At 38.9% G+C, this 24,665-nt stretch overlaps 1 protein-coding gene across 1 annotated transcript; it reads left to right on the plus strand.

The window, feature by feature from the left end:
* The first annotated feature begins 588 nt into the window (after positions 1 to 588).
* On the plus strand, positions 589 to 23,974 carry dvl2 (dishevelled segment polarity protein 2). Its single transcript, XM_056259341.1, has 15 exons — positions 589 to 1,124; positions 8,590 to 8,659; positions 9,531 to 9,676; positions 11,608 to 11,717; positions 11,828 to 11,963; positions 13,120 to 13,207; positions 13,285 to 13,354; positions 13,495 to 13,634; positions 14,809 to 14,885; positions 16,084 to 16,151; positions 16,720 to 16,842; positions 16,924 to 17,055; positions 17,661 to 17,837; positions 17,931 to 18,149; positions 23,077 to 23,974. Exons 1-15 carry the CDS (start codon positions 964 to 966, stop codon positions 23,607 to 23,609), a joined length of 2,250 nt encoding a protein of 749 aa, XP_056115316.1. The 5' UTR covers positions 589 to 963; the 3' UTR covers positions 23,610 to 23,974.
* The last annotated feature ends 691 nt before the right edge of the window (positions 23,975 to 24,665 follow it).

The following is a 24,665-nucleotide window of genomic DNA, read 5'->3' on the forward strand; positions in this document are numbered from 1 at the left end:
ATCGGAAAACTATGAATTGTACTCATGTGTTCAGGCATGTTCGCTTGACGTGCGAGAACCAACGAGTTTCATTTTCATGTTACGCAGCACGTTTGAGCTTCTGCAAGAACCAATGAGGTTTGTTCTCACGAGTCAAGCTGGTTCGATTGAGCTTGTTTATGTTCTCTGATCAATGTTTAAATGCAAATAAAAGCCTAAATTAAATCTCTTCATCACATAAAGTGATCGAGTCTCTTCATAAAATTTGGGCTAAATGCATGTGAATTAATGTTACAATCTTTTTATGAACTTCTTAAAGCGTCAAAGTGGTAGTTGCGTAACTGTTAATGGAGGGTCAGAATGAAAGCTCTCAGATTTTATCAAAAAGATCGTAATTTGTGTTCTGACGATGAACGATAGTCTTACGGGTTTGGAAGGACATGATGGGTGAGTAATTAATGACAGAATTTTAATTTTTGGGCGAACTATCCTTTTAACCTTCACAAAGGGTCAGTGAATGAATCTTTTTAGTGAACTGTTTTAAAAGATTCGAGTCAATGGAGTGAATCAAAATTCCCACCACTAGTACCACAAAACACTCGTCGTATGGACGTGCCCCAGTAAAAGCGGCGGGCGCCTCTCTTTCGTCACACGCCGGAGAGAGAACTATTCCAAATCTCCCATGTGTTTTTGTAGGGGGGAGGAATGTTGTTGAAGTTTGGCTGGTTGTAGGCTAAGTGTGTTTTAACAAACCAAAATCATGAGACTTTTGAGAGTTCGAGACACTTAAAGTTAGGCGCTGGTTTTCTTTGTTTATGCTGGATGCGCTGGTCTGGGCAGTGTTATTGGATAGTAGTATTGTGGTCTAGAGACGACTTTCCTCAACCCCCTTTTTCTCCCGAGCGCTGGCTAACATTAGCAGGATAGCCGCTGCCTCTTCCATACTTTCGTAGAACAACGGGAAAGTTGTTTGAGTCCGGAGACATGGCGGAGACTAAAATAATTTATCACATTGACGAAGAGGAGACGCCGTACTTGGTGAAGATTCCCATAGCGGCTGAAAAAATCACTCTGCTGGATTTTAAACAGGTCTTGAACAAGCCGAACTACAAATTCTTCTTCAAGTCTATGGACCAGGACTTCGGGTAAGTTGAAACACACAAAGATGTGCACGAAATGCCCGAACAAAAACAGTTTTCTTCGTGTTGTAGGAAATTAATATTTGTGTATGTTGTGTGTCAGACGTTGTTGTAACAGCTTGCTAAGGTTTGGGTGGTCTAATCGTATCAAGCCATCACACTGCAAAGCAACTGTAACTTTCCAAATGTCTCGAGAGAGTGTATCAGTGGTATAGGCTAATTAAAAAAATACTTTGTCCATATTAGTTGTGTTATATACAGATATAACATTGAATGCATATCTACATAGGTCATTATTTGATAGGTTATCTGGATTATTTACCTTGAATGCGATTATTTGAATGCAATAGTCAAATTCATGTTGATGCGAGATAGCCTAATTTCTCTAAATCTTTCAGTTTTTAGTGTAGCCTACACCACCGTGCTTTTTAAAAAAAAAAAAGAGATGAAGGATTTATTCACCAAAGGCACATTAAATAGGTCAAAAGTGACATTTACAAAAATATGTTACAAAAGGTTTCCATTTAAAAAAAGTGCTGTTAACTTTTTATTCATCAAAAAACGCTGAAAAAGATGCATCACAGTTTCCACGAAAATATTAAGCTGTTTAAACATTAATAATTATAATAAATGTTTCTTGAACAGAGAAGCACAAAATTGTAAAATTCAGAAATTGTTCTGATTACGATCATGTGAGACTGAAGACTGGGGTAATGATGCTTAAAATTCAGCTTTGCATCACAGGATTAGTTACATTTTAATATATATTCAACTGGAAAACACTTACACTTAACATTATTATGTTTTATTGGATTTTTGATTAAATAAATGCGGTGAGTAGACTTCTTGAATAACATAAAATCTTACTGACCCCAAAGTTTTGAATGGTATTGTATAATTTGTTGCCATTCTGTCTTCTACCTAAACATTAGGTAGATCATATTCATCATGTAGTGAAATCCTCATCCTTTTTCCTTCTCTTCTTTGCATACATGCCAAGTTTTTAGTGTCCCACTGCTGTCTTGCTGGCCTTTTTTTTATAAAGAGTGGAGTTCTTTGTCTCAGACCGCATATTTGGCCTGAATCGTCCTGCCATGGACAGAATACCAGCCAATAAATCTCAGCCACGTACTTGTCAGTTATGCATTATCCAGATGCTACAGGAATGTCTGCAGTAATCTTAGCAAATTAGGTTATCATCTGACTGTAAATAGTCCATCAGTTTGACAGTTTACACTTATGTTTACATAGATATGAATCAAAGACATTCACCTGAAGCACTGTAAATGTTGAGTCACTGACGCAAATGCAAATTATTGAGTTGCATTTATTTTGTCTACAATTTCCGGTTTCATGACGATGATCATATTTACAATCAATCATTTGATTGCTATAATATACTACCATTCAAAAGTTTTGACTTGGTAAAATTTTTTGGTTTTTGAAGAAATTAATACTTTTATTCAGCAAGGACACATTAAGATGATCAATCAACATTGATAATAATAAATGTTTCTTGAGTACCAAATCAGCACATCAGAATGATTTCTGAAGGATCATGTGACACTGAAGACTGGAGTAATGATGCTGAAAATTCAGCTTTGATCACAGGAATAAATTACATTTTGAAAAATATTCAAATGGAAAACTGTTTCACAATAATAGTTTTCAAAAAATTTCACAATATTGCTATTTTTACTGTATACAAATAAATACAGCCTTGGTGAGCAGAAGCGACTTCTTTGAAAAATGTTTAAAAAAACGTATCGACCCTAACTTTTGAATGGTAGTAGTGTATAGCAATATATGTGTAGAAAATATACATATGACCTATGAATATACATGTATACATAAAATATCATCAACAATGACCAATTTACATCAGAAGAGTGAAACTAACATGGTTTTACAGGGATTTGAAAATTAGCATTTTTAACCCTCAGGTGCTGTTATTTGTGCTGTCATTATTGACTTAAATTTTTTACTTTTTGTGTTTTTAGAATTTTGTAGCCTACTTAATGGGAATGGTACAAAACTTGGTAATGGTTTTGGCACTTGCTGTGTTAAAACACACAAAAAATAATGTACATGATTCGAAAAGGTTAAATGGTCCTGAAAAAAAAGTCACAGTATTGTTCGCGGTCAAAAATGAGCAAATTTCATCTAGTGGAAACGTTTGGTACTGCGGCCAATCGAAATCTTACTGAAAGCTCATTTTTTGAGATATCCTCCTCAAATATGGAACACAACTAGTTTAGATTTATGGCTTTGATTTCCTCACAGTTTTAGAGTAAAACATGTTTTGGGAAATATAAAACTTGAAAATGTTATTTTTGTGCATTTTGCACAAGTTCACTTTTTCAAACTGGTTTCACTTCAGCAAGTGTTTTCTTAAAAAGAGACCAAACGTTAATCTGTGCTCCAAAGCAATCAAGAAGTTTTTAATAATTAATTAGGTCTATTTAGATTGATGTAACTGCATTGCTGAGATCTGTTTTTATTGTAGATTTTACTGTGAAAGCGAAATCTTCAGTCTTGATCTTTTCTTCTTTCCTACCTTGGAAGAAGGGCCGTCGCTGTCTCGTCGGTTTCTGTTATTGTGGTAAAGGGTGGACGTGTGTGTGTTATTGTTGAGCGGCGTTGGATGTGGATGTAAGCGGATACGGCGGTGGAGTGGGGCAGAGCGCCGTGATGCTGATTCGCAGTGTGAAGAGCCAGCTGTCAGTCTGACTGTGTGTGGCAGGAGATGTTTGGGGAGGGATATGGTTGGAGGTTGGAGACGGGCCATTTGCTTAGTGTCTGGGATAGAATCAACAGAAAGAGAGAGAAAGGAGCCGGGGACCCCTCGGTCTCTCCAGGGCCCCCTCTACATTCTCTCTGCTGTTTTTACATCCCCTTAAAAGTACAGACCAGATTCCAGGCTGGCTTTATTCCTCTTACCTTGCTTCTCAGACTTTGTAAGTGCAAATCATCCAAATTAAAATAAATATCCAGATGGTTCCTAAGCCAAATTGTAACATGGTCTGCAGACTTAATATGTCCAGAACTCATTCTGTTGTAAGAGCTTTTGTTGAAAGCAGGTTTTCATGAGAGGTTGTGGTTTGAGTGTGTGTGTGTTGTTGTGGGCCGTGTTAGAGGTCAAGGGTTGTTTTTCAAGTACAGATGTTGGGCTTAATTAGCGTCATTAGTGGGTTTGGGGGTGGGATTGTTTCCCATGCGTTAAAACGCCAGGAGAGCTTTGCTTTTAGGAAGTGCTTTGTGAAATTGTTGAAGAGTTGCATCATCTAGTCAAATGTTTGTTTGGTGCAGAAGAATTGGCAATGGTTTGTGTACATTCAGACAATGAAAAACACTACAGACAATACGTAAGCCTAGTCCCAGACTAAAATTGCATGTTTGAGCTGTTTTAACTAAAAGCAAATTGCACTGACATATCTTAAAATATGTCTCAAGATTCACACCAGTAAAGTTTTTTTCTAAGGGATGTTTATAAAAGCTACTTGAAATATCCTGATTGAACTAAGGCCTAATCCTGGCTTAATCTAAGCCCTGTCTGTGAAACCAGGCCTTAGAAAAATGAGAAAAACCAAGTAATTTAATATTTATGTGATAATATAACTAACAGTGGTGTTTTCTAAGGCAAGCATCACTATTACTACTGCTGATAGATATTCAGGGGCTGTATTCACAAAGAATTTTAAGGCTAAAAGTAGCTCCTAACTGGCGAATTTAGGAGCAACTCCTAAAAATAATGGGCGTGTCACTCCTAACTTGGGCTGCAACGATTCGTCGACGTTGTCGACAAAAATCGATAATAGAAAAATTCATTGTCGAAGTTGTCGCCAGACATGTTTTTTCCGACCGAGGCATCTCTCTTCATTACAATCTCTGCCGAGAGTCGCACATGCGCATTAGCTTCTCTGCTGAGCGATAACATACAGAAATGGCGGCGTCCAACGCAGCAGCTGCGCGTACCAAAATATCTAAAGTTTGGGAGCATTAGCCTGGATATACGGCGAATAAAAAGATTACCTGCATGGTTTGCAAAGCTCGGTGATGCACGAACATTTAAAGAGAAAGCACGTCGGACAGTTGAATGAAACGGAGTTTGACTCGCCTCGGTAAGATTTAAATAACATGGAAGCCAATACGTTTTGTTTTGGATGTACATTGTACATTTTATAAGCGTATTTTCGGTAAAAAAAAAAAAAAGGATTTAACGTTATGCCCGACTGTGCCTGACAAAAGTATTTTAAATTACTGTTTTATTGCTGCTAATGTGCCTGCACCTGGTTTACAGGAAGAAAATGTTTACTTGATTTTAATTTATTTTTTCTTATAAAACAAATGTGCCTGTCCTTTATGAAAATGACAGAGTTTCTTTATTTATGTATTTATGTCTATACTGACCGAGCACTGTGCCTAATTCGTTTTAGACAGGGCATTTTTATTTACTTTTAGTATGAATCCGCCTATCAGCAGCAAAGTTCAATAAAATATGCATTTTTCATTGAAGTACCCCCTTCTTTCTTGTGTTTAATATCATTTTCCACAGAATTAAAGCAATCTCATGCTAAATTTTTGAAAAAATTTAATAATTATTCGATTAGTCGACTAATCGTTTCAATAGTTGGTGACTAGTCGACTATTAAAATAGGCGTTAGTTGCAGCCCTACTCCTAACTTTAGGACTCCTAATTTTTTTCACTAAGAGTAATTCACGAAGCATTTTAGCCCTAAAAGTAGCACCTAAGTCTGGGACAGCTTAAAAGAAGTCGAGAGGACTCCTAACTCACTAAGACCTGTTCACAAAGGATTGTAGCGCACACCACCGCCTCTCGCAGTCGTCCGGGGTCCGCGACACAAGCGGGAACGCTGCATTGATCTGCAAACAAATCCTCTCCCATTCTCACGCTTAGTTTGGCTTGATATCCCAGTGCCGAATTTCCCTTTTATTCTGTTTTTTTTTTTCAGCACCAACTGGGCCAGCAGCAGTAACTGATCCTGCGTCCAGTTGGGCTTTCTTTTCCGTTTTGGCGATTTCATAATAATCCACCGTCATTCAACTATTACATTACTTCAATAGGAGCAACATTTCCTTGTTTTAAGTTTATTTTTCTATTTAGGCTAATATGATGTCAATTAACCAAGCAAGTGTTAATGCAAGTGGCGTTTTTTCATTATTAGGCAAGTGGCGGTTTTCATTCGGGTATTAGGCTACCTTGATTTAATTTAATTGAATTCACGACTTTTCTCTCTCTCTCTGCCTTTTTAGAATTACACTTCACTGGGGCCTGCACAAACATGTCATTATATATGCATTTCGATGACATTACATTACTATTATTATTTTGTGTAGGACACAGACATATTTAGATGTCGTAATTCCATGATTTGTTGCGTCTGTGTTATGCTCCGCATGATCGCCCTGTCATCTAACAACCAATCACCGTGATCATTGCGAGGAAGCTCGTGCATGAGAATTGACATCATCTATAGCAACGAGGACTCGCTCTTAGTTTAGGAGTTGTCATTTTTCCTTACTAAGAGTCGGTCTGAAAGGCGTTGTGAATAACTTTTAATAGAAAACTCCTAGCTAAAATATTTTAGTGCGATTTAGGAGTACTCCTAATGGTAAGATAAAATTCTTTGTGAATACGGCCCCTGATCTCTAATTTTTAAACTTTGGCACCATTTTGAGGGCTCAGTAGGATTGCATCCATTTGTATGCCTTGCAAACTTAAACACATGTTTTTTTGTGCTATATTATACATTGTTATGGCATTGTCAGTTCTGCTGAACTGTCAACAAGATAATCTTGTATCTGGCTTACATAGCTGAGATTTTGTCAGATTAGCAAACATGACTTGTGATGAACCTTGCAAGCATCAGAATATGTATGCTACCATTCAAAGGTTTGGTGTTGGTAAGATTTTTAAAATGTTTTTTAAAGAAGTCTCTTCTGCTCATCAAGCCTTTATTTGATAATATTTCATAAAACAACCGTTTTTACAGTATTTTTTTATTACACTAAAAAAAAAAGTTTTCTATTTTAAGATATTTGATCCCGTTCAAACTGATCCACAAAAACAACTAAGCGCTGTATTATTCATGCCAGGCCAGTAGTTGGCGATGTCACTTTGTAAAGAAACTACGCACCTATAGACTGAACATGTAACATGTATTATACATGTGTATGATGTCACAGTTTTCACAAATTCACATTTTTGTAGTTTAAATAGAGATTGTAAACGTATTGTTTTCAAAAACTTGCACTTTGAAACCCGTTTTCAAAAGTTTGTGTTTTCAGGCCGTTGTTGTGTAACTGAACAGCCAAAACAAAGCTTCCGTTTTTAGTTATCATGCAAACCATGATTAATTTATTTTTAGGATCCTTTGATAAATTTAAAGTTTAAATGAATAACATTTATTTGAAATCTTTTGTAACATCTTAAATGTTTTTACTGCCATGTTTGATCAGTCTTTGCTGATTAAAAGTATTCATTTCTTTCAAAAAAAAAAAAAAAATCAGTACCAAAAAATTGTACTTACCCCACTTTTGAATGGAAAAAAGTGGACACACATTTAGTCCACAACATATGCACAACATACAAAAGTGTATGTTGTGCATATGCCATCGTTTTTGTGCAAAAGTGTTTGTTAATTTACGGAATTACATTATAGCTAGCTGTATCTTTTCCATCTTGCATATTGAGATTTTCTTTCTGTAAAGAAAACATAACAATTAATGAAAATATAAATATTTATGGTCTGTGAGTGTGACTACTACTAGCCCAATTAGTAAACAGTATTGTTGTGTCCTGTTATTGTTCTACAGAAATGAATTCACCTCAGATTGTGTGGTTTGTGGATGAGATGTGATGATTTGAGAGTGGTCAAACTTAATAGGATTTTCAATAAAATAGACAGAAAAATTCCATAATCATATCGAATATTACCTTGAATGCATGTCAACCTATTGTAGGAGACCTCTAAAACAAGATTAGGAACCTTTAAAATAGCAAAATAGTGGCACTTTAACATAAGAAATATATATTAAACTGCATCGTGACAGCAAGTTTTGAATGTTTAAGTACCACTCATGTTTTCATCATAAATTGTACAAATCTAGAATATACATTCTTTCTATGGCTTGAGTAAAGTCAAAATAGCCTAAGGCCTGGTTCCACAGACAGGGCTTAGATTAAGCCAGGATTAGGCCTTAGTTCAATTAGGACATTTAAGTAGCTTTTATAAACATGCAAAACATTACTGATGTGAATCTTGATAACACTGATAGTATTTTAAGACATGTCAGTGCAAGATGCTTTCAGTTGAAACAGCTCAAACATGCATTTTAGCCTGAGACTAGACTTAAGCCTCGTCTGTGAAACCGCAGGAATATGTATGCATATGGATATGTGTGTTCGTTTTTTAAATTCCGTCTCCCTTTAATACCTGTGTCTGCTCAGGGTGGTGAAGGAGGAGATCTCAGACGACAGTGCCAAGCTGCCATGCTTCAACGGAAGAGTTGTCTCCTGGGTAAGAAAACAACTGCTCCTGTTCCAGTGCTCTCTGTCACTCACTCAGCAGCATTTTTCTCCCTCCCCGAACAATATTTGTTTTACTGAGCTTTCATATGGTGTCTCAACAGTTCTCGGATTTATGAGTGCAAACTGCACCGTTTGACTAAGCTCTGCCGAAGCTCCTCATCCCTGTAGTGACATGTAACAGGCCTGTTTTGATTTATGTCACAGTGAATCTTTTAAAGAGCACTAAGTGTGTGTGTCAGGCCCTTCACACGGAGGCTGAAATCCAGTCTCGTCTAAAAGCCCTCAAAGAAAAGCAGGTGCTTAAGTCAAAAGGCCTGGACGAAACCAGACCCACTGGGATGGAAATAGTAGACCACTGTCAGGATGGCTCAAAGTCCCTTGAGGGGGAGTGTACAATAACGTAGCATCCATTAGCATGAAGAAAGGAGAAGGGCATACAATGATACTGTACATCTGAAGTTGCTTTCTCTTCTCAAGTATATGTCTTTGACTAACATTTAGCATACTGTGTTTTCTTGCAGATTGTTGATGAATTTTCCATTGCTTGTTTGCAGTCCTATTTGAGCTTTTTAAAAAGGGTTGATCTCTTCCTGTTCACTGTCAGACATTTACCTCTCCAACTTAAACTCTTCATTTAAATTACACTTACGTAAAACCCAGACACTGGATATGTTTGACCTGAAGCATTGTGTGATCAGTTTGACACTTTTCAGTGAGCTTCACGAGTATAAAAAATCGTTGGGTAAAAAATAATAATTTGTGGTCATAAGATCTTTTCCTATAGTCCCTTTTAGTTCCTTGTTTTTTTTTTTTTATGGATCACATTTCACTCTTACCTCAATCTTCTTTCTCTCTGTAAGCTGGTGTCCTCAGATACCCCTGCAGCCGAACCCCCAGCCCCTCCAGTAGAGGTCCCGTCTCAGCCCTCACCCCCCCCTCCACCCCTGCCTCCACCTCCCGCCGAGAGGACGGGGGGGATTGGAGACTCCAGACCCCCTTCCTTCCAGTATGTTAATCTGCATCTCTGTTTCTTGCCATGAATGTCATTTTGTGGTTACGGTTTGCAGCAGCGCTCAGTCAGTGACTAACTTTACAGCTTTCCTTGAAGGAACACTTACTTTTTTTGTTTATTTGCTTTTCCAAGCTGTATCATAGATTAGTCAAAATATGTGAAATATCATCAGACATCCTGGTTAAAGGTGCAGTAAGCGATTTCTGAGGAACACTGTTGATATTTGAAATCAGCCCAAACAAACACACCCCTCCCTTCATTGCTCCGCACCCAAAAAGCATAAACAAACAATCCAAGAGTGGATGTCTCTCTATCATTGCTGAAGCGAAGCAAGGAAGAACAAAAAATTAACATAAAGTAAACAAGAATAAATACAAGCAAGAGTTTGGTTGTGAGTCGCCAGCAGCTCCAGACAAACAATGACACTCAAAACTGTCCTGCTACTTTAGCTCACATTACAACAACAGTAAATCTTGATTCTGTTAAACTCACATATGAAGCAGAAACAATGCAACCTTGGGGTCCGTTTTCAGGCCTTCCCGCTTCGGTCTCTCCAGCGCTGGAAAGCTTTTCTAATATTAACCCGGGTCCTAAAGCTCTTGCCTGATCATAACCCTTCTTTTCCAGTGATATTCCTCTGAGCTTTCCTCTTTTGTAATGCCTCTCAGCATCTCTCTTTCTACAGTCTTTCTTCAAATCTCCCTCTTGCTCTCTCTCTCCTCCATCATCATGAGTGGACACACCCCCTACTGCTGATTGGCTCACTCTCTCTCCTCCCCCATCATGAGTGGGCACGCCCCCTACTGCTGATTGGCTCACTCTCTCATCCATCATCATGAGTGGACACGCCCCCTACTGCTGATTGGCTCACTCTCTCTCCTCCCCCATCATGAGTGGACACGCCCCCTACTGCTGATTGGCTCACTCTCTTCTCCCCCATCATGAGTGGACACGCCCCCTACTGCTGATTGGCTCACTCTCTCTCCTCCCCCATCATGAGTGGACACGCCCCCTACTGCTGATTGGCTCACTCTCTCCTCCCCCATCATGAGTGGACACGCCCCCTACTGCTGATTGGCTCACTCTCTCTCCTCCCCCATCATGAGTGGACACGCCCCCTACTGCTGATTGGCTCTCTCTCTCCTCCCCCATCATGAGTGGACACGCCCCCTACTGCTGATTGGCTCACTCTCTCTCCTCCCCCATCATGAGTGGACACGCCCCCTACTGCTGATTGGCTCACTCTCATCCATCATCATGAGTGGACACGCCCCCTACTGCTGATTGGCTCACTCTCTCTCCTCCATCATAATGAGTGCTTCTCGGTCATATCCACTTTCAACAGCACTTCTCAGAAATCACTTACTGCAACTTTAAGGATTACAAAGAAATGCTTTTAAAATATGATGCATAAACCTTTTTTCTTTGTTTCTATAGTGCATTATACAGTGTTCAGTAAACCAGCTTCACAGGAATAAACAGTTAAATATCCGTTAATGTTGCAGAATTAATCAATTATGAAACTGTGTGCATAAGGCACTCCTTTAAAAACTTCTTGCCAACCCCAAACTTTTGAACAGTAGTGTAAAACCTTTGCATGACACCCACAAGGTAATCCAATATGTTTTTGTGTAGAAAGTGCCTAAAACCATGAAGTGTTTGTGGTGTCTGACATGTAACAGTAGAATTTAAGCTGTTAAATGAAAATAACTTAAAAAATAAGAAAAAGTAATCAGGTTAAAAATACCGATTAAGAATATGATTTTGTTAACTCTCTTGCTCTTTCCTTATCAGAGATTGGTTTTCTAGAGGCAGCTGGCTTTTAAAAATTTAAGTTTCACTCAGCTTGCAAAGATGTGTCTTGAATAAAGCATTGTGTGTGTGTGTGTGTGTGTGTGTGTGTGTGTGTGTGTGTGTGTGTTTAGTCCCAACACTACAGGCAGCCGGGAGTCCTTAGATGATCAGACAGAGACGGAGTCAGTCGTGTCTTTCAGGAGAGAGAGACCTCGACCCAGAGAGAGCATAGAGCAACACGGTCAGTTCAGTCTCCTTTGTTGTTTGTTTGACCTAATAATTACTGTGAATTCAACAGTATTTCAGTACGTTGAGAAAGCAGTCCGTGTTCATTTTGCTGCTGTGTTTCAGTTTCCGGGCCGCGTCTGAATGGGCAGTCCCGTATGGACCGACACCTGGCTGGGTATGAGAGTGCCACCACAGTGATGAGCAGTGAACTGGACACCACAAGCTTCTGTGATTCAGACGATGATGATACCATGAGCAGGTCAGAGTGTGTATTGTGCTCGACTGGGCTTGGAGAATGTTTTGTACTTGAAGTCCACTTCAATCGCATCTGTAGTTTTTAGGTTGTGTGTGTAATGTTTTATTTCTGTGCTCTGAATCAAATGATTGAACTGAAATTAAGTGTGTATAAGCATCTGTGCTTGCTTTTAGTCCAGTGGTTCTCAACTGGTCAGTCACAATCCAAAAATGGGTTGTGGGGTCCAGAAATGCAAATAATATTATGCATAACAAGATATTTACACATAGTAGAAGAAAAAAGGCAGTTGCTACCATGACTCAGATTACATTAAAGTTACATTTAAAATCCCTAATTTTGCTCTTACAATGGATTTACATGCATCCAATGTTAAAAAACACTTTAATTTTCTCATAATACGCAGTGCACGTCACCTCAGAGTCTGAAAACGGTTAGTTTGTAGATTCAGTCTCTCTTAACCCCTCCTTTCCGAGAGCTACTCTGCTCTGATTGGTCAGACAACCCACTCTGATGTGATTGGTCGACCGCTTACAGTGGTTGTTGGAAATTAGACACTCATTACCATATTTAAACTTCATCTCCCGATCTTCGTCAGCACTTACACAGTGATACGAACGATAGCATCAGTCCTCGTCCTTTTGAAGTGCGTCAAAGTGGATTCTTCTCGACATGAACAACACGAACCAAACTCTTCCAGTCTCAGCTACAACTAGTGTTTGAGGGTCAAAGTAGACGTTGTTCACAGACAGCCAAAGAGTTTCAGCAGTTCAGAATCGATTCTTTCTTTTAAGAGACAATAACTTTATTTGTTGTGCACTTTGACCTTTAAACTTTGCAGACCTTTTACATTCACAAACAGCGATATTACACACTACATGAAAGGTCAAATTTTAAAAAAGCACTTAAAATAGACGTTTATTTGCAATAAGGATAAACATGCTTTTGCGCAGTGAGTTATTAGCTGTTAAGAGCATGAAACCTACAAAATTCAAGAGACGTTTAAAAAAAGAATAATAAACCAGCTGAGAAATGTAGAAGTTTTTACTATGTTGGGTTGCGACTTGATGTCCTGTATAATAAAACCTTGATCCTGAAGCAAAATGAGTTTGATACTTTGATTATGAATGTTTCATTTATTTGACTAAATGGGTGTGATCAGGTTCAGCAGCTCCACTGAGCAGAGCACAGCGTCCAGATTACTCAAACGCCATCGCAGACGCAGGAAACAGCGCCCGCGCCTGGAGAGGGTATGAAACAACCATCTGATACGATTGAACAATTAGTTGTTGTTGTTTTTTACTGAGTTTTCTCTGTTGTATTATAGGCTTCCTCTTTCAGCAGTGTGACAGATTCAACCATGTCCCTAAACATTATTACAGTCACTCTTAACATGGGTCAGTGCCATTTCTTACCTGTTCTTCCGTGATATTTCCTGCGCTGTTTATTATGCACTTTTTTCTTGCTATTGATGAAGTATAAATTGTGTTTAATTCATAATGTGCTCCATACTCCTTCTGTTTGTTGTGTCGTATAGAGAAGTATAATTTCTTGGGCATCAGTATAGTGGGTCAGAGTAACGAGAGAGGAGACGGAGGAATCTACATTGGCTCTATCATGAAGGGAGGAGCTGTAGCTGCAGACGGACGCATTGAACCTGGAGACATGCTGCTGCAGGTGTGTGTGTGTGTGTGTGAAGAAAATATTCTATATAGAACCTTAAAGGGTTCTTTCAGGCGCTATATCAGGCGCTTCATGTGTCATGTTATGTATGTGTGTATATATTAACGTGTTTATGTATATTCATGTATATATCTAGTGATGTCAACTTTGTCATTTATATTTGGGATCATTGTGTTTTATGCTATATGTTACACCAGTTTCTCATACTTCTTACACTAAATACCCCTCTTAAAACGCTTGACTTCCAAAGCAACTTAATGCTGAGTCTTAGATTAAAAAGGTTTTATTTTAAAGTGCTATAAAATAAATTGTGTGTAGTGGTATACATACCACAGCTCGGGAACCACTATGACTTACTTTACTTTATCTGTGATGGGGGGGATAGTGAGAGCTTGAGTGTGTGTGCGGGCGGGTGTGGGTGTGCGTGGTGTCCGCATGTGAGTGTGTGGTTAAGGTTTTTCTTATATTTTGTATTTTGTGTCTACTCTGTTGTTTTGCTGTTTAATGTTGTTTGGACATGATCCTGAGGACCCCCATGAAAACAAGATGTTTCATCTCATGGGGCTGATCCTCTAATAAATGTTCATAAATAAATATATATAACATTTTAGGAGTTCCCATCATTGGATCATTTTATGGATTTAATTTTAATTAATGAATTTTGTTTTAATTCACTTTTAATTTTAATCAAATTTTATGAATTAAGCACCTTGTAAACATACTTTATGACTAGAAAAAAATGAAATAACCTGTTAAACATGAAAGTATTATGCAATTATGTCAGGCATTTTTTCCTTTTCATAGAACCTTTTTGGGATACATCCTAGGGTTCTATATAGAACCGCATTGAAACTTTAAACATTTTTCTAAGAGTGTAGAAAATAAGTGATTGGTGTTAGGAAATCAGGCACAAAGTGAGACCTGCACATTATATAATCTCTACTCGATGGGCAACCAGCCAGTCAGTTGAGTGAGTTTTAATTCCTGTCGAACGCAATGGCTTTACATTCAAATCTGAAACCATGTACTCAGACCGCACCCAGCTTCAAGGCACACACATTGGGAACATTTCCAAAGCAATTACCTCTAAACAAGAGATCCGTACTTTCACTGCTGCAGGGTTCTGTTGTAATTACTGGCTCTAATGTTTCTTCTCTTTTCTGTGCAGGTGAATGACATCAACTTTGAGAACATGAGTAATGATGATGCGGTCAGGGTGCTCCGTGAGATCGTCCACAAACCCGGGTGAGTCTGTGAGAATTTCCCTTAAAGTGTCTATGTGGTGAAAGTCAAGCTTTTAAAGTTGTTTATGTGTCTATGTGGTGTTTTTAATGTGCTTTAAGACAAATCATGTGCAAATTCATAAGTCGACAGCATTGCCGAGTATTTTCTCCTTAAAACTGCAGTGAACCAAAGACAGTCTTAAAAACCAGTTTGAAATCGCTGGTGTGTCTGACGTCACAAACTACCTTGTAACCAATCAGATCAACGCGTGATCGTCAACGAGTGAATCTCTGAGCTGGTGTGAGTGAGTGGAGGCGGGGCTCATTTGCATATTCATAGAACCGCGTATACTAAATGAGGCAAGGGTGTAGAGTTACATTCAAGATATTTAAAAGCATGACGAAAAAAATGTCATTTTGGTGATCAAAAAGTAGTTTTAAGGGATACAATTATTCTCTACAGGGGGGACTTTAAAGGTGCTGTATGTAATTTTTTTTCACGATACTAAAGCACAAAAATACCATAATATGTTTACAGAGATTCACATACATGTTTCTCCAAAAAACAATGCTACAGCCAGTTATTCTACTTTGAAGTGCGCTTTCCTTGTCAGAATGTCAGTTTTTGTTTTGGTCTCTGCGATGCCAATTTACATAATAATATTTCCACACCTAGGTTGCCAATCAATGGAAAACACAGCCTATTGTAGCTATTGAAGCCAGCAAACAAACTGGGTCAGAGATTGCAGATTCTACCCGACCTATAAAATCTAAAAATCTCTGTCCAGAGCAGTGTTGGGTGTAACGTGTTACAAAGTAACTGTAATTAAAATACTTATCCACTGAAAAGATAAAGTAAAGGATTACTGTTAATTACTTAGGTAATTGAATTACAGTTACTTATAATTTACTTGCATTACATACTGTAAATTAGTTCAACAGTTCTGCATAAATCAATATTGAATTTAAAATCTAAATTTATCGCCTAAAGGTAAAAGTGAACGCTGCCTCTTTAAACTCGTTAGCTGTAGTGCAGTTGCACGTGATGAGACTTCACTTTTTTGACACAAGTAGACAAGAACATTACAGTATAATGTAAGCTATGTCCTGGGGAGAAAAAACTATCGGCCGCTGTCAATAGCACAAGTAATCTACTGAAGCACCTGACAAGGTATAGATATATATCCTGCAATGTTATAATACCACTTTAATTCTCTTAGACCCATCACTCTGACTGTGGCAAAATGCTGGGATCCTGCTCCTCAAGGCTATTTCACCCTGCCACGCAGTAAGTCTCATTTTAATATTATATATATCCATAACTATGTACTATTACATAATGTATTAGACCCAATAAATTGGGGTTGGTATGATTGTATTTTTTTTTAAAGAAATAAATACCTTTATTCAGCAGGGATGCTTAAATCAAAAGTAGCAGTAAAGACATTGTTATAAAAAAAATCGAATACATTTTGAAATTTCTATTCATTAAAGAATTTTGAAACAAACTTAAGCAGCACGACTGTTTTCATCATTGATAATAATAAATGCATCATATTATAATGATTTCTGAAGGATCATGTGACACTGAAGACTGGAGTAATGATGCTGAAAATTCAGCTTTGCATCACAGAAATAAATGACATTTTAAAATGATATTCATTTATTTTGAATTGTAATAATATTTCACAAAATTACTGTATTTTAGATCAAATAAATGCAGCCATGGTGAGCAGAAGAGACTTCTTTCAAGAACAGTTAAAAGTCTTGCCATCCCAAATTGTGTTTTTAATGATGATGATGAGATGATATTTGAGATGTGTTCATCTATCACCCTTCCCCATCTTCTCTGTCAGATGAGCCAATCCGGCCCATAGACCCGGCAGCGTGGATCAATCACTCGGTGGCTCTCACAGGGGTGTTTCCGTCCTACCCCAGCAGCACGATCACCTCCGGCTCGTCTGTCACTGAAACTGAACGTAAGCATTACGCGTATTACTCAAGTAGCCTACACACTCTCTCTTAGCCCCATGATTCGAACTCTGTTTCTCTGTCTGTAGGCTTTGACGAGTTTAACCTGTCTCTTCGCTCTGACATGGCATCTGTTGCGAAGGCCATGGCATCTCCAGAGTCCGGTCTGGAGGTCAGAGACCGAATGTGGCTGAAGATCACTATTCCCAATGCTTTCCTGGGTCAGAGACTTGTTCACTTTTACCTGACACTGTTTTGTACACACTTGCTGCATCCCAATTCGCCTGCTTATACTATGGCCTTAAAGTATGTGCTGTTTTTGTGCTGTACTTTTGAGTGTCTAGCAGAAGAGTAGGCAAGCTTTGAGACGTACTACTACATCATAACCGTTTCATGCCAGTATCAGTCAGATTGTTGAACGTGGATTAGCGAAGTCTACCTATTCTTATGTGTAAGTGTATGGTGTGTATGAATATTTTCTGTAATTGTTTATGTACCAGGCTCTGTTGAAATGCTGGCTATTGAGTCCATTACAAATTTCCCTATCAGGGACAATAAAGTACATTTCATTTAATTTTATTTCACAATAGTGTAACAGTGCCCGCCCCCTTTTTCAGCAGCGCTGGTTCTGGAATTTTAAAATAGTCTTCGTTAAAGAGTTAAAAGCCATGAACCAAGCCAGTCATCTGGTCACAACATTACTATTTAGGACGGATTGGGACACAGCAACTGTTCCCAAATGAACGTTGTACAATGACTGAGACAAATGGCCTTAAACCTAATCTCGTGTTTGTTTTTCTCTGGCTTTATGATTGTGTGTGTACAGGTTCAGATGTGGTTGAGTGGTTGTACCATCACCTCGAAGGGTTTCAAGACAGACGGGAAGCTCGTAAATATGCCAGTAACCTACTAAAGGCTGGTTTCATCAGACACACTGTTAACAAGATCACCTTCTCTGAACAGTGTTATTACATATTTGGAGACTTTAGTAACTGTGAAAATTGTAAGTAGAAGTGGCGTTTCTTTCAGATAATATTTGAAAGTATGAATAAGTTCTTTTTCACTTACACAGACTCTCGCTACTTTTTCCTCTCAGACATGGCCAACCTTTCTCTTAACGATAACGATGGATCCAGTGGTGCTTCAGACCAGGACACTCTGGCCCCTCTTCCACTGCCAGGGGCGACCCCGTGGCCCCTGCTCCACTCTTTCACGTACCAGTACCCTCACCCTTATTCAACCCAGCCGCCTCCGTACCATGAGCTCTCCAACTACAGCTACGGCCCGGGCAGCGCGGGCAGCCAGCACAGCGAAGGTAACCAGCTACACTCACCCTCAGTGTGTGTGTCTGTGGACGTACTCGAGACAAATATATGGAAGTGTAATAGTCAATAGAGTCAAAGTACACATACACCAGAGTTTCCGCTAGAAAAAAATGGTGCCGGTCAAAGTGACCGGCAGAGGTTTCGTTTAACGGACATTTTGATGATATGCCGGTCAAATATCGCCTCTTAATTAGTCAAGTTGAGGAAAACTGGATGCAGGCTATGTAACTTAAAAAATGACATAATCAGGCGGTATAGAATGCAACATGTTATTATTAGCCTAACTTTCAAATAGACGGAAAAAAACATGAACGTCTGATTGGCGTCAATTAACACCAATTGTTTTTTACTATGGTTTCACACACATTCACTTTTTGAAACATTGAGGCACGGATGTACCTAATACAAATAAATAACTAGCTAACTAGTTAACATCTCGAGTTAACTAGCAGATCATTCATTTAGTTCGCTATTAAATAAGAGATCTAGCGCTAAAATCAGTTGTTTTTTAAATCAAGCTGAGCGCTCGTGTCCGCTGCTATCAGTTGCATGGACGACGCGCTGCGGGAGTTGCGCAATCTTCACTCGGACGCGCGTCTCAATCTATCGCCGTTGCGGAGACTCTACACAGGCGAAGCACTGCTACTTGGGCGCAGAGATATCATGCAACACCTGAAATAAAGCTTGCCACAAAGAACCGGCGAAAGTAATGATTATGCAATACACCGACCTTTGGCTATGTTATAGGAACAGGCTCTACCGTTTGAAAGTTATTAAACAACATCGCATGCTGCATTTCAAATAAAGCGCACGCCTAGAACGGCTGTAATATAGACCTAAACAACGAACGATTGAGTGAGACGTTTCAAATATGGCCAGGTCCATTGATATTATTGATAAAGTTGATAAATTGATAAAGTTGACGATGCAGACTCGCCATCTTCGCAGTAGTGAACGCGCCTAGAGAGAGAAATGCACACTCATGATTAAATTCTTATTTTTTAATCCAGGCAAATTTGTTGATGAAACATTGATTAAAATGAAGATACAATTTATACAAAACGAAATAAACTTTAAAGAAAGGCTTTCTACAAAACAAAACTAAATAAGTGGTCAAAATCATGTCTGACCCATTCCAAATGTTTTCCGATATATAGGCCTATTGGTGATCTTATGATCCTATCTTACTCATCTCATGCGGTTCCCTTTTCATATAGCCTAATCAACATAGATGAAATAAAAAAATAATAACATTATATTATTTATAAAAATGAAACGTATATTTAAGTTTTTTAACTTATAATAAGCGTCACACCGCTCCGCTTTGCTCACATGCTCTGGTGTGTAGTCTAATGCATGTGTGTGCATGTGGTGGAGATGGGTGCGATTTTCGAATAATAATCAACCCAACGATCTTCGAATATTATTTTTGCTTGAAAATTTCGTTTTGTATAAATTGTATATTCATTTTAATCAATGTTTCATCAACAAATTTGCCTGGATTATTAAATAAGAAGCAAATATAGTGGACAATAGGCTAATCAGGACACGGAGGCGTCGGCGAGTGCACACTTCTCTCTCTAGGCGCGTTCACTACTGCGAAGATGGCGAGTCTGCATCGTCAACTTTATCAATTTATCAACTTTATCAATAATATCAATGGACCTGGCCATATTTGAAACGTCTCACTCAATCGTTCGTTGTTTAGGTCTATATTACAGCCGTTCTAGGCGTGCGCTTTATTTGAAATGCAGCATGCGATGTTGTTTAATAACTTTCAAACGGTAGAGCCTGTTCCTATAACATAGCCAAAGGTCGGTGTATTTTTTCTTTATACATTTTAGGCTTATTCTCAAATTCATATTGTGTTAGGGGGGCGGGATTATTACGCAATTTTAATCGGACAATTTGACCGGAGAGATTTAATTTTGTCGGACATTTCATTTTTTTCCCGGCCAATGTCCGGTAATTACCGGACAACGGAAACCCTGACATACACTACTGTTTATACGTTCGGGGTCAGTAAGATTTTTTTAGTCAGCAAGAATGCATTAAATTGATCAAAAGTGACAATACAGATTTTCATATTGTTATAAAAAATCTATTTCAAATAGATGCTGTTCTTTTGAGCTTTTGAATGAATGAGGCATTTATATAGCGCTTTCATATGTACTACTGTACACCCAAAGCGCTTTACAATCATATCAGGGGGTCTCTCCTCAACCAGCACCAGTGTGAGCATCCACTTGGATGATGCGACGGCAGCCACAGTACAACGGCGCCAGTGCGCTCACCACACACCAGCTATAGTTGGAGAGGAGAGAGAGTGATAGAGCCAATTCAGTGGATGGGGATTATTAGGAGGTAGGGGTGCCACGAGATCTCGCGAGACTAAATATGACGAGATTTCTCGTTGAGTGAAAAAGCTGTCTCGCGATATCCCCATTAATATTTCACCGCTACACTCACATTCGCCTAAACTATCGTTTTGTTGTTTTTATAAAAAAATAAAAACCATTAGCCTATAAACTAATGCAAAAGTCTGCTCTGCTCATCCAGCACGAGTTGCCGTTGCAATCAGTGCAGCACGAATCACAGTTCACTGATCGCGTGACGATGGCGGAGAATTCGTTGCGCAACAGACTAAACGTCTGATAATGTCTTATCTTGTAGAATGCGCGCTCAGCACCGCTGCTCCCTATACGCCGGTCACGAATTTGTAAGTTAAAGTAAAACACAAGCTCCCTGATGTGCATTGCGCACAAATTAGGCTGCATACATACAATAATCCGTCTCCCAATACCCATCTCTGGACTGTTTATTTGCGGCTATGGTCTCTGTTGGCACTGCGAATATTGAGAGAGTACTGTAACGTATAAAGGACAACAGACAAGGGAGGCTCCGTTTCTGAACTTATAATCGGAACGCAAGAACAACTGTAGAGACAAACACACCAGCCTCGTTTCTCTCGGCCTTTTCCGAACTCACCGCATTAACCCTATAACTGCCGGTGCAAAATAAAACCGCAATTTCACAACAATTATAAAGAGTCTGTGTGCTAACTTTGATTATGGTTGCACTTGCACTTATTGTTTGCACTTAATAAGACTAAGAGAAACCAGTTATTTATTTTTGTTATTTATACGGTTTTTATTTCTCTGTTAAATGTATGTAAAGGAGTTCAGTTAGGAGGTCACACACAGCCTCAATCAGAAGTTCTGAAAGCTCTTAAATGTACAGTAAGGTCTGAAGAGACTAATGTGAAATCATACAGGAGAAAAGCCAGTCAATAAAAACCTTTTACAGTGCTTGTATATTGTTTTCTTTCAATGCATTTGATAATTCATACTCATAAAGTAGACCTGAAATGACATGCATTAGAAGATTATTAGTTAAAACATTGAAAAATGCACCTGCATGCTATTTTTCCAGTCATGTATTTTGTCATTGAGGATTTCTGAAAAATTGTGCAAAAATCTCGTCTCGTCTCGTTCTCGTGAACCCAATCTCGTGTCTCGTCTCGTCTCGTGAGATAAGCGTCTCGTCACACCCCTATTAGGAGGCCATGATTGGCAGGGGCCAATGGGTTTTCTACTCATTCAATTCACATTTATTTGTATTGCACTTTTCACAATACATATTTCAAAACAGCTGGTTTCTACATTACAATTTAGAGTCAAAATATGTCAAAAATGTACAAATCATGCAGTTAGCTCATATCATTTATTCATTTAGACTGAAACAATGAGCTCATTAAAGCAATTATTACAAAAATATTAAACATTAAGAATATCGATCATTTAACGCATAATATGCGTTAAAATATTTATTTTTATTCGTATTTAATACATTTTATTGTTTTTTATTTAAATTTATGTAATTGTAAAATAGTAATAATGATTTTTTTGTGATTTTTCTTGTGAAACACTTTAAAGTGCCCCTTTTATGCTATTTTAAAGGTTTCTAATTTTGCTCCTACAACAAATTTACATGCATTCAAGGTCAAAAACACTTTAATTTTCTTATTATATACATTACACATCACCTAATTTCTCAAAGAGTCTGAAACGGTACTTTCGAAGATTCAGTCTCTCCAAACCCCTCCTTTCCGAGAGCTACTCTGTTCTGATTGGTCTACAGCTTACAGCGCGTGTCAGAAACCAAACACCCATTACCATATCTCAATTTCAGCTCCAGATCTTCCTCAACGTTTGATACACAGTGATACGAACAAGAACGATGGCGTCGTTTTTTCCATATCAGTTCCAGCACGAGTCCATGTCCATTTCAAATACATGCAAAGTGGATTCTCAGCACTGAAAACAGCATCTTCTCGACATGAACAACACGAACCAAACTCTTCCAGTCTCAGCTACAACTACTGTGTTTGAGGGTCAAAGTAGACGTTGTTCACGGACAGCCAATGACGACCATAGACTGGCATTATGCAAATCTGTTTAATTGTTACGTATGTTTGTAACAGAGAGAGACTGGAATTACTGACGCCTCGTTTCATCAGTTCAGAATCGATTCTTTCTTTTAGGAGACAATAACTTTATTTGCCTTGCACTTTAATTTTTAAAACTTTGAAGACCTTTAACATTCACAAACAGCGATATTTCACACTGTATGAAAGGTAATATTTAAAAAAGCATAATAGGGACACTTTAAGCTTTTAATGCTATACAAAATTAATGTATTATTATTATTATTACTATTATTAATTGTTTCCAGCTGCCCTGTGGAAAGAGGTTTCTGTGTCCACACAACCTATTAACAGCTGTTGTGTTTTCTCTCTCTCTCTCTCTCTCTCTCTCTCTCTCTCTCTCTCTCTCTCTCTCTCTCTCTCTCTCTCTCTCTCTCTCTCTCTCTCTCTCTCTCTCTCTCTCTCTCTCTCTCTCTCTCTCTCTCTCTCAGGGAGTCACAGCAGTGGCTCCACACGCAGTGACGGAGAGAAGAGAAGGGGAAGTAAAAGTGTATCTGGCAGTACGGTGGGCGGCAGCGTGCGTGACGATAAATCTCCCAGCGGGGGCGGGGCTGACTCGCGCTCTGGCAGCGGCAGCGAATCAGATTACTCGGTTCGCAGCGGCCTGAGACGAGACCACGGCTCAGCCACGCCCAGCGAACACAGTCGCTCGAGCCAGCGCTCGCATCACCGCGTCCCGTCCGCTCACCTCGCCCCGTATCCGCCTGGAATCCCAATCCCTTACAACCCGATGATGGTGATGATGGTGCCACAGCACGCACACCTAGCACTTGGAGCCCCGCACCCACAAGCCCCTGCTCTGCCGCCCCACCATGCCTTGCTGGCCTCAGGCACTCCAGGTGGTCCTCCCGGAGCTCCTCCAACCCGAGATTTGGGCTCCGTCCCACCTGAGCTCACTGCCTCCAGGCAGTCGTTCCACTTGGCCATGGGCAACCCCAGTGAGTTTTTCGTGGATGTGATGTAATGAAGGATGTGACCGTTGATGCACGGTGAAGGAATAAATGCTGAGAGGTTTGTGATCACGTGATAACTGTGAGTTCTGCTCTGTGACGGACAGAGATGTAGTTTACTGTATCAGTGCAGCTCTTTAGAGTTAGTGTTTGTTCTTGACGGTAGGAACAGGGTTTATGGAAGGGTAGGAAGTCTTGCATAGCAGACTTCAAAATCCATTTTTTTTTTTTTTTTTTTTTTTACCACAACGCGGTCTGGGCTTCTGAACGACTGTTTCGGGGTGATAAAGAATTGGCTTATTCTTTTTCCGAGTGTTGTTAGTTTTCTTTACATTTTCCCACAAATTGCTGGAAGGCCTTTGGTTAAGCTCTAAGAAAGTTTCTCAGAAAATATTTTCAAGTATGCTTTACACACCTTTAAAGTGACCAACATTAGGACATGAAATCCAAAAATATAACTTTAAATGAATAAAAGCCATGCCTTCAAAAACCTTTAAAAGGATTCAAATGTTCGAAACAGTTGATCAGATGTATCTTTTTTTTTTGCTTTTTTTTTTTTTAAGTAGTGCTTACCAAGGAATTCTGAAAGCTTTTCTCTAATGTATTATGTACTGTATGCTTTAAAGATGGCCTTTGTAAACTGTCTTTGTACTGCTGAACGGAGCCAGGGTTTATGGAAACAAATATTTGGTTGTCATTTTCAGAGATTTCAAGAATTGTTTTGGTTCCTGGTCTTAGAAAGCAGTCCCTTTCAAAGACCCTCACAAATAGGCAGACTATAAAATGGCTGTACTAAAACGGTACACACAGAGGAAGTTTTAACCTCATAAAAGGTACTTTCTGGGTAGAAGTGCTTGTTTTTTCTCTTTTTTTTTCTACTCCAGAGCTTTTTTTTTGTTGTCTCTTTGTATGGCTGATAATAATAACGCCTTTTTTATATGAGTTTATAGATATACAAGTCCAAGTATGCAAATCCTACATAACGACCGAGTCTCAATGGAATGCCATGTTTAAGTGTTAGATTTTGAACATCATCAGATACTGTCACTTTTGCATGTCTTTAATCCAAA

Source organism: Rhinichthys klamathensis, unplaced genomic scaffold (genome assembly GCF_029890125.1).
Source record: "Rhinichthys klamathensis goyatoka isolate OS25496 unplaced genomic scaffold, OSU_Roscu_1.1 h1tg000165l_1, whole genome shotgun sequence".
NCBI classification, from domain to species: Eukaryota; Metazoa; Chordata; class Actinopteri; order Cypriniformes; family Leuciscidae; genus Rhinichthys; species Rhinichthys klamathensis.

Coding starts and splice junctions, on each gene's coding strand:
- dvl2 (XM_056259341.1), top strand. CDS start 964: ATGGCGGAGACTAAAATAATTTATCACATTGACGAAGAGGAGACGCCG. Junction 8,660..9,530: donor ACGGAAGAGTTGTCTCCTGG/GTAAGAAAACAA, acceptor TCTCTCTGTAAG/CTGGTGTCCTCAGATACCCC. Junction 18,150..23,076: donor GGGCAGCCAGCACAGCGAAG/GTAACCAGCTAC, acceptor TCTCTCTCTCAG/GGAGTCACAGCAGTGGCTCC.